Source organism: Myxocyprinus asiaticus, chromosome 8 (assembly GCF_019703515.2).
Source record: "Myxocyprinus asiaticus isolate MX2 ecotype Aquarium Trade chromosome 8, UBuf_Myxa_2, whole genome shotgun sequence".
Classification (NCBI taxonomy): domain Eukaryota; kingdom Metazoa; phylum Chordata; class Actinopteri; order Cypriniformes; family Catostomidae; genus Myxocyprinus; species Myxocyprinus asiaticus.
In genome coordinates, this window is record NC_059351.1 from 29,923,968 (window position 1) to 29,941,657 (window position 17,690).

The window sequence follows — 17,690 nt, forward strand, 5'->3', positions numbered from 1 at the left end:
CAACGTTAAGCGCAGCGCAACACGCTACGGCCACGCACTACATCTCATCTCATTTTCAAGAGAGCGCTATTTCTAGGGACAATTTTTTTTGCCAGCGCAAGTGGGCGTAGGTAGGAATGTTTGCACAATTGTGGGTGCATGCATGCAAACTCTGGGTGTATTGTACGTATGTTAATGAAGTGGCACAAAGCGCAGTTTGCTTTTTTCCTGAGAAATAGGTCATTGCACTAGGACGTCTCGAAGCATCAACAGCAATCAACAAAACATCTGGATAAGTCACTTCAGGCAAATGTTTGATGTTCTTTAAGAAAATGTGTTAACTCAGAGCCTAATTTAAAGGATCCAGTAATGATACTGGAAATGCTTCAGGGTCAGTAGCGTTGTAATTCCTTTGTTATTGTTTACATCCTTGACTACATGGACTACAGTGTATATAATATGACGCAAACAGTGCAAAACCAGAGAAGAGCCTCAGAAATAAATTGCACTTGACCCACCCAGCCCATTAACGCTTTGCGCGTGCAATTTCGCTAAACCCACTTAGACTAGTGTATGCTTGCACGAAAATACCAAAATTGCATGGCAATGTCCATTGACTTTATGCATATGACTTAAAGCATAATGCTGTGCTTAGTGCTCTTAAAATAGGGCCCTACATAGTGATTAAAAAAAAAATGTGTCCACTGTATTTTAAAGTAAAAAACTACTGAGAGGCATATATAAATTAATGAAGAGAAACATTTATGGGATAAAAATAAGAGTTAAGATTAAATACATGATAGACCAGGAATGAAAAAAGTTTATAAAAACAATAACAGCTTAACAGTGATGTATTTTAAGATAGTTGGCAAAAAAGCTTTCTGTTATTGGCATGGTTGATTTCTGAGGACCTCCCAAAGTCTGTGATTGCAATAGACCTTATTCATGCTAGCGCCATCTTTGATTTTTAATGGGAATGATAACGAGGCTGTGAGGGATAGACTTACCATCTCTTCAATGGCACGAACGGTATAAAGCTGTAAAAACTCCTAGATCACATCTGATTTTCCACAACTCATGATGTATGGAGTTCTTTATATACTGAATGTTCTTGGACAGATATTTTATCAATGTTTTGTCTGCATAAATATACAAAAACACTTTAAACTGCAGTACAGCCCATTGAAGAGACTGTAAGTCTATCCCTCACAGCCTTGTTGTCATTCCCATTAAAAATCAAAGATGGTACTAGCGTTAACAAGGTCTATATGGTCGGAGAAGACAGCAGTATAGGGCTCATACACTTGAACTGTAAACATTTGCACTTGCTTACAGCCAGCCATAAAACGGAGGATGTCAACAGCTGAGCGGCCACAGAATTTAGCTTAAGCCACATTAGCTGCTGCCTGTGGCACACACTATCCACTTCTACAGAGCCATCAATTCTGAACTGTCATAGAACTGACCTGCTTTCTCAGGCCCCACAGCCAAGATTTAGTGAGGCTCTTATCCACCACTAGTCCCTGGGACCCATAACTGAAAAGGGATTTCAGAAACCCAATGCATCTGGTCCATGTTAAACTGTTACATCATAAGAACCAAAGCTTCTCTCATTTCTGGTTCTTAGCTAATCAGTTCAAATTACATAAATAAATGAAGTGGGCTTGTTGATGTTAATGGTCTTTCCAACACACTTTTAAAGCACTAGCCTGACAAACAAGGCATGATGTTTACTCCAGGCTTCAGAGCAGATAAAATTGAGCACATTGTATAACAAAAGACATCACCTCGGTATTCCAGATTCCAGAAGAAGATGAGAGGTGGCTAAATATACCCAGGAATTCTACTGTATTTTTACCCTGAGATTCTGAGCAGGAGTGTAGTTGCCTACATTTGAGACACCTAGGGGCACTCAAACATATGAACAGATCTTTGCGCTTTGAGGAACCAATGTATTCCTAGTAATGCAGATGCAGAAGGGGTGTTCAAGTGGCTATCAGTTTCCAAGAAATTGAGCTAATGAGACCATCTTACCTGCTAAAGTGTAATCCATGTCAAAGCCAAAGCATTTTATCTTCTCCATGGCCAAACTTCTGTTCACAAACACTCTGGGGAAAAAAGTGAAACAGTCAGTGCTCTTTTTGGTTATGACAATATGCCAGGAACTTTTAATAAAAAAAATAAAATAAAAAAAAATAATAATAATAAAAAAAAAAAACAGATAAAATATATAGGCAAATATTGAGGCAAACTCAGGTCAGATGCTAAATCAAGTTTTTAATCTTAAAAGAAAAAAAAATAGGCTTGATTTTTAAGTCAATTTTCTAACAAGATATTAAATTTTTAGATCTACTTGACAGCATTCAACAGATACCTTTCAAAAAACAATATAAAAACCCCTATGTCATTTCAGCAAACAAATAAATTCCCATCACCCGTGATAGGGCCTGCATGCTAATAGCGATCTGCATTTAATGTGCACACTGACGGCTCTATGCTTCACACCATAAGCCATTCTCTCTAATGCCAAGATATAAACACAAAAGAAATTCTGAATCACAATCTGAGCATGCACTCCATATAATGTGGTACTGACACACGTAATTCAGAAGCAGGGTTGGGAGGGTTACTTTTGAAATGTATTCCACTACAGATTACAGAACACATGCTGTAAAATATCATTTGTAATGTATTCCGTTAGATTACTCAAGGTCAGTAACGTATTCTAAATACTTTGAAATACTTTTTAAGCACTTGTACATTTTTTCACTTGTTTTGACTATAAAAACTCTGCCAGTACTGTAAAACAAAATACACATGTTAAAAATACATTCTCTGAAAAACCTAAATATCTTATGCAGTGTTGTAAAGATAAATCTAATTGATATTTTTACAAGAAAACAATACAAAAATTATTATCAAGAATACGATGCCCTATCGTAGGTCTTACTAGAAAAAAATAAATTATGATCCAACGTGAATTTTCTTGATAAAAAAATATGATCGTGCCTGGTAACATGTGCATGTAAAATGGCTAGAAATAGCATTTTAGCTTAGCATAAAGCTGACAATTTACACAAGGTTTATTTCTATTTCTTCTGCTCCAAACTTACTTCAAACTTACTTATCTGTCTGCTCGTATGAATGTAACACATCATAAGAAAGTTTTTCACCGCTGTTCAAATGCACTTTGGATCTCATTATTTATATGTATATATGTTTCCATCTGAAAGGACTAAATATTAAATGAAATAAATTACAATAAAATGCAAAGTAATCTCTTCAGTAATCAAAATACTTTTTGAATGTAACTGTATTCTAAATACCAATGATTTAAACTGTAACTGTAGTGGAATACAGTTACTTATATTTAGTATTTTAAATACGTATTCCCGTTACATGTATTTTGTTACTCCCCAACCCTGTTCAGAAGCAATAAGAGATACACATTGATATTTGTGTATGTAGTGCCATTGCATCTGTAATCTTACAAGAGCTCTAAAGTCCATATTGCATCCAGAACCAATTTCAAACATCAAAAAACTAATTCTAAACTTTCACAAAGCAGCTCAATGTATTTCAAGTAAAATGTTCTTACAACATAATAACGGTGACAAGAAAAAAAGGGCAATTTTTTATCAGAGAAGTTAGACTTGTGTTGAATACTCTGCTTCTTCAAACCTTTAACAATATCAAACATTTATAAAATCTACCATTTACAATAAAAGAGAGAGAGAGAGAGAGAGAGAGAGAGAGAGAGAGAGAGAGATAAACATCACTACCAAAAACCTTCTGGAAACACTTCTTCGTCAGTCCTACCTTGTGGTGGCATGACATTGGACTATGTCCCATGATTCACTTTTCCAGGTAGGACACACACACTGCATTCTGAGAGTTCATGTCCCTGCTATAGCCGGACAGTCAAGCCCATTTCCCCTTTCACCCTGTTACCCCACAGCTCATACAATAGCCCCCTCTCTATACTTTCTTGCCATTAAATTTCTGACTTGTTGCAAAAATTATTGCGCCAGTTCTATAGCATTCTCTGTTGTTGTGCCCATTGTTAAGTTGGGGGTTGTTTGCTTCCCTTCAAAGACATCCAGAATAATCAAAAACAGCAGGAAGAACCAGGTGGGTGTGGCGACTCAGACAAACAGAGTGTGCATCACTAGTCAGAATCAGCTGATAAACAGATTACTCCTGTGTCTCAGATGGATCCTCATTGTTACCCTATTCTGTAATAGGCTACTTATACGATACCCTACAAAACAATGGAGGGCACAGGTTTTGTGTCAATAATATACATCAAGGCCATAATCTTCTTTCTATTTTGTCTATTCTGCAACTTTAGGAGATTAATTGGCTGGATGAATTCCATCACAAATTTCCACTGAATGGACAAAAGGAGGGACAACACACACTTGAGAGAACACTACTGCCTTTGGACCTCAAATAGATGGTACGGACAGTGGAAGCCATGCCACGACACTCACATTTACCTTTCCTTATCTCTCCTCAATTATCTAGGTATTTGGAATAAGCAGTGAGCTTTTGGCTTAAGCACAAAATGTGAAGTCAAAGTTCATGTAAAGTGGGAAGAGTAAACTATGCCCTATTAAAGACATGACCTTTGATTTAACTAATGAAAACTTGATCAAATGACAGCCACAGGTGAAGGCATGCACTAAAGTGGCTAGATTAATCTATTGAGGACTGCATAATGCCAATGCATGGCAGTTTTCTACACAAACTCTTTTTGTGGGGTTAAACATTGCACAAGCTCCTCTATGTTCTCATCGTACTCACGTGTCCTGTCATGCTCGTTTCCAGCATTGAACCATAGCTGCAGGGTTTAGCCTATAATTAGGTAACTTAATTCTCTATTTTAGCCAAAAATCCCAGTTTAAAGAAAGAGTTGCCGCCTAAACACTAGTATTTTTTATTTTGACTGACATTCTTAATGTAGCATATAAAATGCAAAATCAAGAAGTAAGTGATAAAGGAATGCTCAGAGAAAACTCTTTTAAACTCTGAAACCCAATGGGCTCTACTAAAATTAGTGGATTGCAAACAATATGCCAATCTAACAAAATATAAAGAATTTAAGTGCTGTACCTTTGTAAATATACAAAATACAAATTCCTACAGAGGAAAAGACGTCTGGTCTACCACACTGGAAAAACAGTGATGTTGTCTCTGAAAGGGACACTGAAAAAAGCTTTCAGCCTAGCAGCTAGGGCTGCGCAATAATTGTCAGTTATTTTTCTTGATTTTGTAATCAGTATTATTAATTTGGATTAATAGAATTATCATAAAAAGTAATTTTGTTTAAGGCAACTACATGCCATATTCTTTCGGCTACACATCCAAAACAAGCTGAAAACTGTGTTCATGTGAAACATAAAACATACATTAAACTGCTAAACTCACTCTTTATGACTGTTATTGAGCCATAATTTCCGTAGAATTGGGACCCTGCACTTTGTATGTTTGTTTATTAAATGTTTTCGCTAATTTGATAATACCTTTAGCAGCAATTAAGACTGTAGTGTAGTGCTCTCAACTCACTTTAACACATTTTTCCAGGTTTAAAATCCATTCTGCTAAATTTTGTTGATTTAAAATTAAAAAATACAATTACTAAAAAGTCTGATTCTGTCTGGCCCTAGACTAATCGAAACATGCGCAATGATGTGCATGTCTCTGATTGGTTACAATGCTCAATGTTGGAAAAAAATAACATTATAAATAGGAAATTTAGACACGACTAGAGTATACCAAAAGGAAATTCTGTAATTGACACTTTTCACGATTAGTTAATTGCGGCAGCTGTACTTGTAATCTCGATTATTATTATTTTTTATTTATTAATTGTGCAGCCTAACTAGCAGCCCAATGTTAAATACAGCCAGTCTAGCCTTCTGGTATACCTGTGGTAGGCCTCTCTCCAGTATTTCTTCATAGCTAGTCCATCCATGTTTGCCGGGAGGTCTGCATAGTCCTGAAGTCGATCACTCCATGATGTCGTCATCATTAAATCTGTCAGTTCTACAACTGAGTCTGTCGAACATATAAAGATATTTCATTTATCTCTTCAATTCTTTAGGAACAAAAGAAACAAATGCAAATAACAGATCCAATTAAGAAGGAATGTGCTTTGTATTCTTTAGATTCTCAGATTAGATTCTTTTATCTTTTGATTCTATCAAACTAGCCAATACACAGCTTCTTCCCTATTGTGTGCCAACTTCTAATCTAATTGCATCAGGCCAAATCAAGAAAGACATGAACAACGACTGACTGATGTCATTATCTGAGTATTTCAATAGAAAGCATGAAACCTCGAAATGCTCAGTAAGTGTCTTGTTTCTCTCATAAGAAAACCCCTCCACAGTCATTGTGAAGAAAATCAGTGTCTTAGATCAGTCTGCTTAGCGCTGACAGAAAAGACGAATATTACATCTTCACAAGTTCTGCTAAAGACACTACACTCCTAAATTAGTTTGCTAATAGAAACAACCTTTGTGTTTGAAATACACCGTTTTGGTGTTGAAACATTCTATTCTATTATGCGAGAAACATTTAGGCAAGCAACTAGAAAAATGTTCTACTCTCTTGAAAGAAGTTCAATTACACCTCAAAAAAATTAAGCATCTGCCTAACTACTGAAGCAAGAAGAATTGCTCGCAGTATAGAAGCTTGAGTCAGCATACCAGGGCCAATGGCCTTCAGAAAGTCTAACTTGCACTAGGGCTGGGCGATAGGACGATGTAATCAGATATCGACGATATCTTACAAAGATCCCTATGCCGATTCCGAACAAACATGATCGACAATATCGGGAAATGGCAAAACCATGGATCTGGGAAGTCGCCAAATATTTTAAACAGTGGCCAGGGTGTGAAACTAGCACTCGCCATCCGCCAAATCCGACAAGGCTGAATCCAGTTCGCGAGCTCCTTGTCCAAATGTATTTCATGCGCGGGTAATTTTGCTCATCTACCTGCAACAGGCGGGCGACCTGCTGAAAGACGTCTCGGAGTAACACATGACAAGAAATGCTGTTAGTCACAAAGACATGCGCTTGAAGAAACACACTTTATTATATTTTTAAGAACAGAAAAAAGAAAAGCCGTCAATTGCCATGTTTCCTTCAACGCTTTTTAAACGCATTCTAGGATGTCGCATAAAATCTGCTGGATGGAAACACCAAGATGCGAATAAAATCTCCAAAATGCGCATGGAAAATGTATACGCTCGTTTGAGGTGGATAATTTTTTTATTCGATAAGAAGAAATGCGCATAAACTATGATGGAAACACATTTACCGAATAAACTCCTATTGAGTCTAACAGGAATACAAGATGAGCATAACTGGACGAACCAGTGGACCAATCATTGCAACTGAATTGTTGGCCTCATATCTCGTAGAACAAGCGCATATACAAAGTTTTCACTCCTTTTTCTGTTTCATTTATCTGAAAACTGTTTGCAAGAATATTGTCGCATATGAGAATGCTGCAAATGATCTCTGATCATCTCAGGAGGTGCTGTGACTTTAGACCACTTTATTTCTGTCACGGTGCTGTGACTTTAGTTCACATGCATTGTGAACACAATTCTGCAGGTTCAGTAATATCTTTGTATTAAAGAAACAAAGACGAAAGTGAATAAATCATAAAGCAATACAAGACATGTTCACCTTGAACCTAAAATTGAGTTTTATTTTCTTTACTATAGGCAGCATTAACTGTATAACGCAATACAAAAATCGATAAGAACACACATTTGGCAGCATTATTTTGGGAATATTAGGCTTATTTATTTTGATTATCATTGTCTTTACATTTATAATTGTCTTTAGTTCTTAATCTGTAGGCTATTAGAATTTTCCATCTGGTGTCGTTCACGGATGCTTGTGTGATGGCAAATGGGGCCGCTGGAGATGGTAAATGTTTGGATTTAGGGAGGTGGTTAAATAAGATTTTTTGATCACTTCGTTATTTAAATGCTTTTATCTTTAGTTTAAAGTGCAATGTGAATTTAGAAATGTCTTTTGTTTAAGTTTTTTGTGGTTCAATAAAAAAAGCAAAACCAATAAAGCAAAAAATTAACTGACCCTAGGCAGGTGGGTTGACGATGTAATCGGATATCGCGATATTTTTTAAGGCAATTATCGCTAAAATATTTTCTACATATCGCCCAGCTCTAACTTGCACAAACAAGCTGGAGACCTTAGGAGCAAAAGGAAGGACACTTTCCAGTGGATACCACCAGTGATATATTGCTTCTTATAGAAGCATTGTCTCACTCTCTTTTTCTCAATATTTAGACATGCCCCATAGTACAAAAATGAGGGGGGGAAGCCAGGCCTTCTTCCAAAACAAGTAGTTTAAAACCCAAATTTAGCACAAGCAGGCAGTTATAATGGCTAATTTGGGTCTATATGGCTGGCTTCCATCTAACTTTTTGAAAAAAAAAAGAAAAAAAAGAAAAAAAAGAGAAAAAAGAAAGAGTGGGTTTTGATGTTCAAACACAGAAAGTTCAGCTGACATGTAGCCTACGTAGGAATAGTTGAAGGTTGGTGATTTATTGAAACTTCACAGCGGGCAGCTCTATTTTGCTCACAAAAATAAAAAAATAAAGAAATAAATAATAAAAAAAAGAAAAAAAGAAAGAAAAAAAGAAATGCTAAAATTAATTATATATATATATATATATATATATATATATATATATATATATATATATATATATATATATAAATCAGACTTGCGTACAAAATTGCTACAAACCAGTTGTGTCTTATCATATTGTCATTACCTCCTTACAACATCTTACTGACGTCACACAATAGACTAAAACGTACTAAAACACTCTGTTTATTGGCTTGCACTCCTTAGACGCTCCCTGTATGTTGTACATGGCATATTTACAAGTTAAATTCAGCAGCTGAAAATCAATAATGATAATAAAAAATAAAAAAATCAAGGACATTTCCTCCGAGAACTGCAAAAGCGCTGGCCTGGTAAACACTATAGACTTTCCCATGCAACAGGGCTGAGAGATTGATAAACTAGCAAATTCATACGGGTTATTTATGTATAAAAGATGTATTAATGTGAAGCATTATGTGTTAGGTATCCCGCTGGGCATTCTTTATTTACGCTCTGTACAAAATTGCCATTGGATTCAGACTCTTGTCCTGTACAGATACACGTCATCTGCGCTTCATGCAGAACATCAAACAACAGCGACGTTTTCACGTAAGCAAGCATTCACGCAAAGCGCCTACAAAGCGACATTCACACGAACTCTCAAAACAAACCACTGACACCAATAACAGCTGTAAATCCATCCCGATTATTCGCTCACTCACCTTTCCTCAATGCCCAAAAAGCTCAAATGCACCCTCTGCACTTTAAACCGCGATCGCTTTGGAAAATGTCACTTATAGAAATTACGGTCCAGTAAAGAACTGAAGCCGCAAGTCTCACTGTTATTGTAAATCAAAAAGCTCGTCTTTTCATCACCGTGCTATAGGCAGTTGTTGAGGGTCAGGACAAGGCGGTGCTTGAGCTGGCTACATCCAAGGTAGGTGGAGCAAATCCTGTCAACACATCAGACCGAGCAAAATGTGAAGGCGGGACAGCGAAGATGGGACAGACCCTTGAAGATGGTTGGTCATTATTGTTTACAAGGTTATTAGGCCTGATTGGTTAAGATTTTACATTACAGTAAGTGAAACTGTATTAGTCATGTGCTTGATATAGGCAGGGTTGGGGAGTAACGAAATACATGTAACGGGATTACGTATTTAAAATACAAAATATAAGTAACTGTATTCCACTACGGTTACAATTTAAATAATTGTTATTTAGAATACAGTTACATTCCAAAAGTATTTTGATAACTGAAGAGATTACTATGCATTTTATTGCCATTTGTTTCATTTAATATTTAGTCCTTTCAGATGGAAAACATTTATACATATAAATAATGCGATCCAAAGTGTGTTTGAACAGCGGTGAAACACTTTCTTATGATGTGTTACATTCATACAAGCAGACAAGGAAGAAAGTTTGGAGCACAAGAAACAGAAATAAACCTTGTGTAAATTGTGAGCTTTATGCTAAGCTAAAATGCTATTTCTAGCCATTTTACATGCACAAGTTACCAGGCACGATCATATTTTTTATCAAGAAAATACACGTTGGATCATAATAATTTTTTTTCCTAGTAAGACCTTTGATATTAGGGCAAAAATCGTATTCTTGATAATATTTGTTGTATTGTTTTCCTGTAAAAATATCTAAAAATCCTTAAAACAAGATCAATTTGATTGAGAAACAACACTGCATTAGATATTTAGTTTTTTCAGAGAATGTATTTTTAACATGTGTATTTTGTCTTACTGTACTGGCAGAGTTTTTATAGTCAAAACAAATAAAAAAATCTACCAGTGCTGAAGATGTAATCCAAAGTATTTAGAATATGTTACTGACCTTGAGTAATCTAACAGAATACGTTACAAATTACATTTTAAAGCATGTATTCTGTAATCTGTAGTAGAATACATTTCAAAAGTAACCCTCCCAACCCTGGATATAGGTACACATCTCAGAAATAAATAAAGAAAGAAAGAAATTGGATTATCCTCACACATCTCTTAGCACAATACTGCCTTAAGGTTTTTCTCACATAATAATAATTTATATAGCGCCTTTCAAGGACCTAAGGACGCTTAAAAAGACAAAAAAGAAACAATCATTCACATGAAATGAAACAGATGCTTGACAAAGCAAAGGCATTTAGAAACAAACACATTAAAGAGAAGTAAACATGAAGTAAATTAAAACATGCAGGCTGTAACATAACATAAAAATGTAGTGCTTGTAATAAAGAAAAAGAAAACAGCATTACAGGAATCAGACAGTGGAAAAACATAGTGCAAATAAGCGAGTTTTCAGTTGGGTTTTAAAGATCTGAAGAGATGTAATTCCAGTTTGGGTGCAATAACACTGATGGCCCTACCACAACAATAGACAGCCTAACATAATAAAAATAGTAAACTTAATAACTAAATATAAATAAGAACTAAACTTAATATACATAGTATCTTGTGCATTGGACAGCATTGTTTTTTTTTTTTTTTTTAATCTTAGGACCAAGGAGGTTATGGAAATATTTCTACTTGATCTGATTCTTAAAGTTTACTATAATTTTATGTAATCTAATATAGTTAGGATGATTATGTTCTATTAAATAATAATATGTAACATCACATTATCTAGGTTAACTGACACAAATTTCTTTCCAATGTATATCAGAGGTATTTTGTACAGGATGCTATGTTTTCTTAATTGTGTAGTCTCTATTTGATGCTGCTGCTATTGTTGCACAGAAATTTCCATCCAGGGATCAATAAAGTAGGCCCAGCATGTTTTACCACTTTAGAAAATGTTTAACTTCAGTGAGAAAAAACAAACAAACAAACAAACAAACAAACAAACAAGAGTCTATGAAACGGATCTGGCTCAAAAATTATTCCATTGAATGTAGTCAGGTTGACTCAGTCATATTAATTGTTTTTTGTTGTTGTTGTTGTTTGTTTATAGTGCAGCCATATGCCCCACCCTAAACTGAAAAAAAAAATAATAATAAAAAAAAAATAACAACTATAAACTAAAAATGTGCTTCATGAGATAACATCTAAAATAACTTGATTTATTCAAGTCTAAAATATTTTTTAACATCATATTTTTCACATGACCTCAAGAAAGCATGACAAGAGTTCAGTGTGTTACGACCTCGATTCGGCCAAGAGATGGTAGCAGTGTATAGCCTCACTGCTGTCTCGACATAGCAAGACATGACTATATTTAGTCAACTCTAAGTCGTGTCCAAGACAAGCCATACAAATGTGAGTTTATATGATTAAAGAGGCTGTATACAGTACATAAGATTAACACATTTTAAACCAAAAAAAATGCATAACATCTGTGGCTTATGGTTTCAATCTGAGAGTCTTCATAAAGATCACTATTTAGGTTAAATGTCACTAAAGTTGTCTAGACAACAGAATAATGTTCTATTATAATGATCTATTTGTAAAAAATAAATAAATAAATAAATACATTTGCATTCAATTGCTACCTTAAGGCTCAATTTCTACATGATCCAACTCTTAAAATTACTTTTGTTGGTGTAAACCTGTGGTCAGCTCGATTAAGTCATATTAAATTATCTATTTGACGTAAACAAAACCAGTTATTTTAGATGTTATCACATGAAGCACATATTTTAGGTCACCTAACAAAAATACTCTTTATTTATTCTGTTTCTGTGCAGTTAGTAAACCTCAGTTCTGATTTAGTCTATCTTATCGCGTGTATGAGGTGGTGGGTGTGTTTGCCATATGTAAGGTGGAAGTAGCTATTCTTAACAGATGAGAGGTGTTGGTGTGTGTTCTTCTCAGATGTGAGAGAGTTAAGACCTTTTTGTTGACATAAGCACTGCGCCAAAACGGACAGTTCCATCCGTGCGCTGCTGTCGACCTGGGTTTTCGAAAAGAACCTTGGCAGAACACCTTCCACGGGCAGAAAGAACTCTGGTTTTGAGCCTTTATAAAGTTAAAAAGAACCTCTAGATCAGATTATTTTACGTATTTCCTTGGAGTCGGTTAAATATCTGCAGTGAGAAAGGTTGAATGCGAGGAGCAGCACGGGTAAATTATTGATTTGGACGGCACTGCTATAAAAAGGCGACGCCCGCCTGTGTTCCGCTCCTTGTCTTTAAACGCCAAGATGAGCTACGGATCCGACACCTACTCTGCCTCTTCCTACCGGAAGATTTTCGGGGATTCTACTCGCTACTCAGCCTCTCCATCTCGGCTGAGCAGCCCCCGGAATGGGTTTAAGTCGCACTCCGTAACCCGCACCAACATCCCGATCTCCTACAAGCGCTCCACCCGATCTAGCTTCCCATCCTCTTCCATGACTCTGGAAAGCTTCGACTTCACCCAGAGCACAGCGCTTAATAATGAGTTCAAAATCATCCGCACGAACGAGAAGGAGCAGATGCAAGGGCTCAATGACCGTTTCGCGATGTTCATTGAGAAAGTTCGCAACCTGGAGCAGCACAACAAAGTGCTGGAAGCCGAACTCGTGACCCTGCGCCAGCGCCAGACGGAGCCTTCCCGTTTGGCCGAACTTTACCAGCAAGAGATCAGGGAAATGCGCTCCCAACTTGAGGAACTCAACGCTGAAAAGAACCAGGTGATGTTCGAGCGCGACAGCATTGAGGAGAATCTTCAGAAATTCCAGGAGAAGTACGAGGAGGAGATCAGAATGCGCGAGGAGGCTGAGCAAACATTGAGAGCCTTCAAGAAGGACGTGGACAACGCCACGATGGTGCGCCTAGACCTGGAGAAAAAGGTCGAGTCCCTTCTGGACGAGATAAACTTCACGAGGAAGGTGCATGAAGAGGAGGTCGCCGAGCTCATGGACATGGTCCAAGCCTCCCAGGTGTCTGTGGAGATGGAAGTGGCTAAACCCGACCTTACCGCCGCCCTTAAGGAGATTCGCGGCCAGTACGAGGTCATTGCGACTAAGAACTTGCAATCCGCCGAAGAGTGGTACAAGTCCAAGTTCACCGATCTTAGTGAACAGGCCAATAAGAGCAACGAGGTCATTCGCGCGAACAGGGAAGAGCTGAACGAATTCAGGAGGCAGCTTCAGTCCAAAACAATTGAGATTGAAAGTCTAAAGGGGACCAACGAATCCATGGAAAGACAGATCCATGAGATGGAGGACAGGCACTACGCTGAGATCATGGGCTACCAGGTTGGTTTGTCAGAAATGTTTTACGTGCTCAACTGAGTTCGAATGTTGAGAAAGAGATTTGACTTTTGTGTAGCCATTTGATTCAATATTGAAAATACTGTTCATTTATTATTATTATTATTATTATTATTATTATTATTAGATATTTTTCTAAACAGATTAATCGGTGTTTCAGAATTGTGCTTTTGTTGGCGAGAGTGTAGACAATAGAGCCTTGTGAAATGGGCGTGACCAGCAGTTGACTGGGATGTTGCCGCGTCTCTGTCCATGGTGCTAAAATTACTTGAATATTAGCAGGAAAAATTGCGAGGCAAATCTACACCACACTATATACTGGATATATTATGCATAATTTAATATGACAAGTATCATAAAATTATCATTACAAAATGTCACTAAATAATGGAGGCAAGTCTCTGCTTCCACCCAAAAAAGGTTTTCTAAAGCATCACATTTGTTTTGAAAAAGTAATTCAAAAATGTATTTCTTTCTTTCTTTCTTTCTTTCTTTCTGTAACATCATCTAGGATACAATTGGGCAGTTAGAAAACGAGCTTAGGACCACTAAATCTGAGATGGCCCGTCACCTTAGGGAGTACCAAGACTTGCTGAATGTCAAGATGGCGCTTGACATTGAAATCGCTGCTTACAGGTATAAACATGGTTTCTTATTGCTATGTGAAGGAAAATGCTAGTAACTGTCCAATGCTGTTTTGTTATATTACAATACACATTATTACATACAGTATATCTAGCTTTATCAACATAACTGTGACCTGAAATGAAAATTGAAATCTTGTTCTCATGGGATTCGCTGATAATTTTCATTTACATTGTTTCATCTTCTCCTGTGTTGTCTGTCTCAGGAAACTGCTGGAAGGGGAGGAGACACGTATTAGCACTGGAATCACCTACCCCACTCCTGGCTCAGTGTCCAGCTACAGCTACCAGTCCCGCATGTACAGCAGCACTAGCGTGAGTGGAAAGAAGGAAGTCAAGGATGATGGCGACAAACATCAGAGCAGCAAATCTGGCAAAGGCTCCTCCCAGTCTGACGATTCCAAGAAGAATGATAAAATCGACTCTGGAGACATGAATCCCACCAGCCAGAAAAACTAAATGTCTCCCCTCTTTCTTCCTCTCCTCCATCTGCATTACTTTCCATTACTCTCTTTCCTTTCCCCAGCAATTCCCCTCAACAAAGGGGGTCTCAGAGAGGAATCTAGTCTATCTCTGTCTCAACTTACCCTCTATTATCTAACCTCACTCTCTGTCACAGGGAACCATTCCCTCTGTAGCAAACTACCAACTGCTCAACACACCCCAGGTGCCACACTCTGTGATAACTGCAGGGCATATATTATCTACTGTTATCTACTATAACAGTTTCCTTCTCTAGGGCTACACTATAACAGGATTCTCTTAGCACATTCTTTTGAAGATATGTGACAAAATCCAAAACGATCCAATTTAGCAACAAACACGTGCATAAAAGATTAACAGCACTTTGAAAGTTTCATAGTGCCCTAGGTTGTAGGTGAAAGGTAGTTTTTTGTAGTTTATTTGCCCAAAACCCAGCACAGAACATGACTTGCAATAAAAGCACTTGTTAGTGCTTTTAACAATGGCAGCTGTGAGTATTCTCTGGCTGAGTTGCACGAGTGCCCTACCGTTAATTGCCTCTGTTTCATTAGCTCTTAGTAACAAATGCGAGACGTGCTTAGTTTCCAAACAATCACTCAAAGTCCAACAGCCAAATTCCTCTCCAAGAAATTTTTCTTGATTACAATTTAAATACCCCCCCTAAACCCACACCACTTGCCATTTAAAATTAGTAGGATTTGAGCATAATAACAAATCCTCACTGCATGAGGTGTATCTTACTGTTTGTATGGTGACTGTATGCGGGCCATCATGCAATTTTCAGATGATTGGACTAGACAAGAGTAGACAGTCTTCACAATTATCCAATGCTTTCTTAGCGGTGTGTCTGCGCTCTTTCTCAGGTAGGACATAGGACTAATTGGGAGGAAGTGAGAATGTTACACAATAATGCTGAAACCTTTCACATGCAATCAATTCATGGCACTTATATCTAAACACCATCTCTTTCAGATAGAATATCAGACAGTAAAGGATAGGGTGGAATGACTGTCGTAGCAAAATATCTTATAATGAAGACAAAGGGGAAAATATTTTGTGAAAAATAATAAAGATTAAGAAAAATAGTGTGAGTTTGAGTGAGATGCAGAAATCAGACAGAAAGGGATCCTTTGAGCCAGCTTTAAATTTAGCCTTTCCTGCTGCTGCACCCGAGTTTGTCCAGTCTTAACTGAATTATTGTTAAGAAAACTAACAGTATAAATTTAGAAGTTAGGAAATGCCATTTATCAAAAACATCTCAACATTATCCATATATTCTCAAGGATGCCTGAAGTGCATTTTCAGTCACTATAACACATCAATCTCGCTACAGTTCAATGCTACCACCATGTGCCATAATGAAAATCTAATTCTCCTCACCCAGTTTACTCTCAGACAAAGAAGCCACTGTCAGTGTGAACCTTTTTCAAACCATGCATCAGCAATGAATCCCTTGATAAACTTATAACTCATAAAAAGTAAATGCGTTTAAACTTCTGCTACACTGCCAGGTTTTGGTACCACTTGCCTCTTTTTGCACTGTTCTCTTTGTCCACTTGGCTTTTTTATGTCTGACTTGCTGAACTCTTTTAACACTCTGAACAGATTGAACAAATAGATATGGTTGGGTTCAACTCTTTTTAAGAACTGTGTGATTGGAAGAAAAGCTGATGGAATTATTTATCTGTCGGAATTAACTTTACCGATAAAAACTGACATTGGCATGCTTAGCTACAAGGGAATGTCAGGCAAATCTGGAACTTTGTCCTTCCATTCTTACAGATGGTTTTTAAAGTTAGACCTGGTAACCCTGTCATGAAAAAAAATCAGTTTATGAAATGGGAATGTTTTGGGATTTGCTCCGATATAGTTTGGAGTGCAAAAGGCGTTTGTGGAAAACATAGCGACAAAAGAAAAATATATGTTCAAACCTGCACTGCCAAATTTTGTAATACCAACATTCCTCTTCATAAAAAGACAACCCACTTTTTACATCAATACACAATATATGCCAAAATGCAAATATTTATGTATGAATTCTCTAGGTTATGAAAATGCCTTAGGCCACCAGCAGCTTACTGAATCTGGCAGGGTGTGCATTAACCTGTTATTTCTGCTAAGTGTGTAACATTGTTTGCTCTCTAGTTTGTAGGGGCCACCTTGTACTGGATGACTGGAGCTTTAGGAACTGAATTTAGTTGATGTCATTTATATTTAGTCATTATCTTATTGCTGTTTGACACATGACCAATAAAAACTACTTGACATTATGAAGCCCACCTCCTTGTGTCTCCCCTTTTTAAATTTCATATTATTTCTAAAAGCTCACAGGAAATGATTGATGATCCTTCGAATTGATACATCATACTGCACATACAGAGGTTATTTGCTTTATTCTATAAAAAGGGGATTTTACATACTCTGGTGGCCAAAAGTTTGAAATAACGTACAGATTTCGCTGTTTTGGAAGGAAACTGGTACTTTAATTAATCAAAGATCACAAGGCATTCAACTGATCACAAAGTATAGTCAGGACATTACTGATGTTAAAAAAAACCCCAGCACCATCACTATATGAAAAAAGTCATTTTTGATCAAATCTAGACAGGCCCCATTTCCAGCAGCCATCACTCCAACACCTTTTCCTTGAGTAATCATGCTAAATTGCTAATTTGGTACTAGAGAATCACTTGTCATTATATCAAACACAGTTGAAAGCTATTTG

The 17,690-nt window shown here is 37.0% G+C and overlaps 2 protein-coding genes across 2 annotated transcripts in view; one reads left to right on the forward strand and one right to left on the reverse strand.

Annotated features, from left to right (window-relative positions):
* LOC127444926 (cytosolic purine 5'-nucleotidase-like) overlaps positions 1-9,552 on the reverse strand; it is a 35,367-nt gene extending 25,815 nt beyond the window's left edge. Inside the window, exons 1-3 of the mRNA XM_051704590.1 lie at positions 9,359-9,552; positions 5,910-6,039; positions 2,014-2,087 (exon numbers count right to left, since the gene is read on the reverse strand). Coding sequence (XP_051560550.1) covers positions 2,014-2,087; positions 5,910-6,013 — 178 coding nt within the window. The 5' untranslated portion in view covers positions 6,014-6,039; positions 9,359-9,552. The remainder of the gene's footprint in view (positions 1-2,013; positions 2,088-5,909; positions 6,040-9,358) is intronic.
* A 3,035-nt stretch (positions 9,553-12,587) lies between these two features.
* LOC127444931 (alpha-internexin-like) lies at positions 12,588-17,238 on the forward strand. The gene is made up of 3 exons (XM_051704599.1): positions 12,588-13,823; positions 14,350-14,474; positions 14,689-17,238. Exons 1-3 carry the CDS (start codon positions 12,786-12,788, stop codon positions 14,939-14,941), a joined length of 1,416 nt encoding a protein of 471 aa, XP_051560559.1. The 5' UTR covers positions 12,588-12,785; the 3' UTR covers positions 14,942-17,238.
* The last annotated feature ends 452 nt before the right edge of the window (positions 17,239-17,690 follow it).

Excerpts from the sequence above, each read along its gene's own strand:
- LOC127444931 (XM_051704599.1), top strand. The coding sequence starts at position 12,786 with ATGAGCTACGGATCCGACACCTACTCTGCCTCTTCCTACCGGAAGATT. Across the intron at positions 13,824-14,349 it reads CTGAGATCATGGGCTACCAG|GATACAATTGGGCAGTTAGA; the intron begins GTTGGTTTGTCA and ends AACATCATCTAG. Across the intron at positions 14,475-14,688 it reads ATTGAAATCGCTGCTTACAG|GAAACTGCTGGAAGGGGAGG; the intron begins GTATAAACATGG and ends TGTCTGTCTCAG.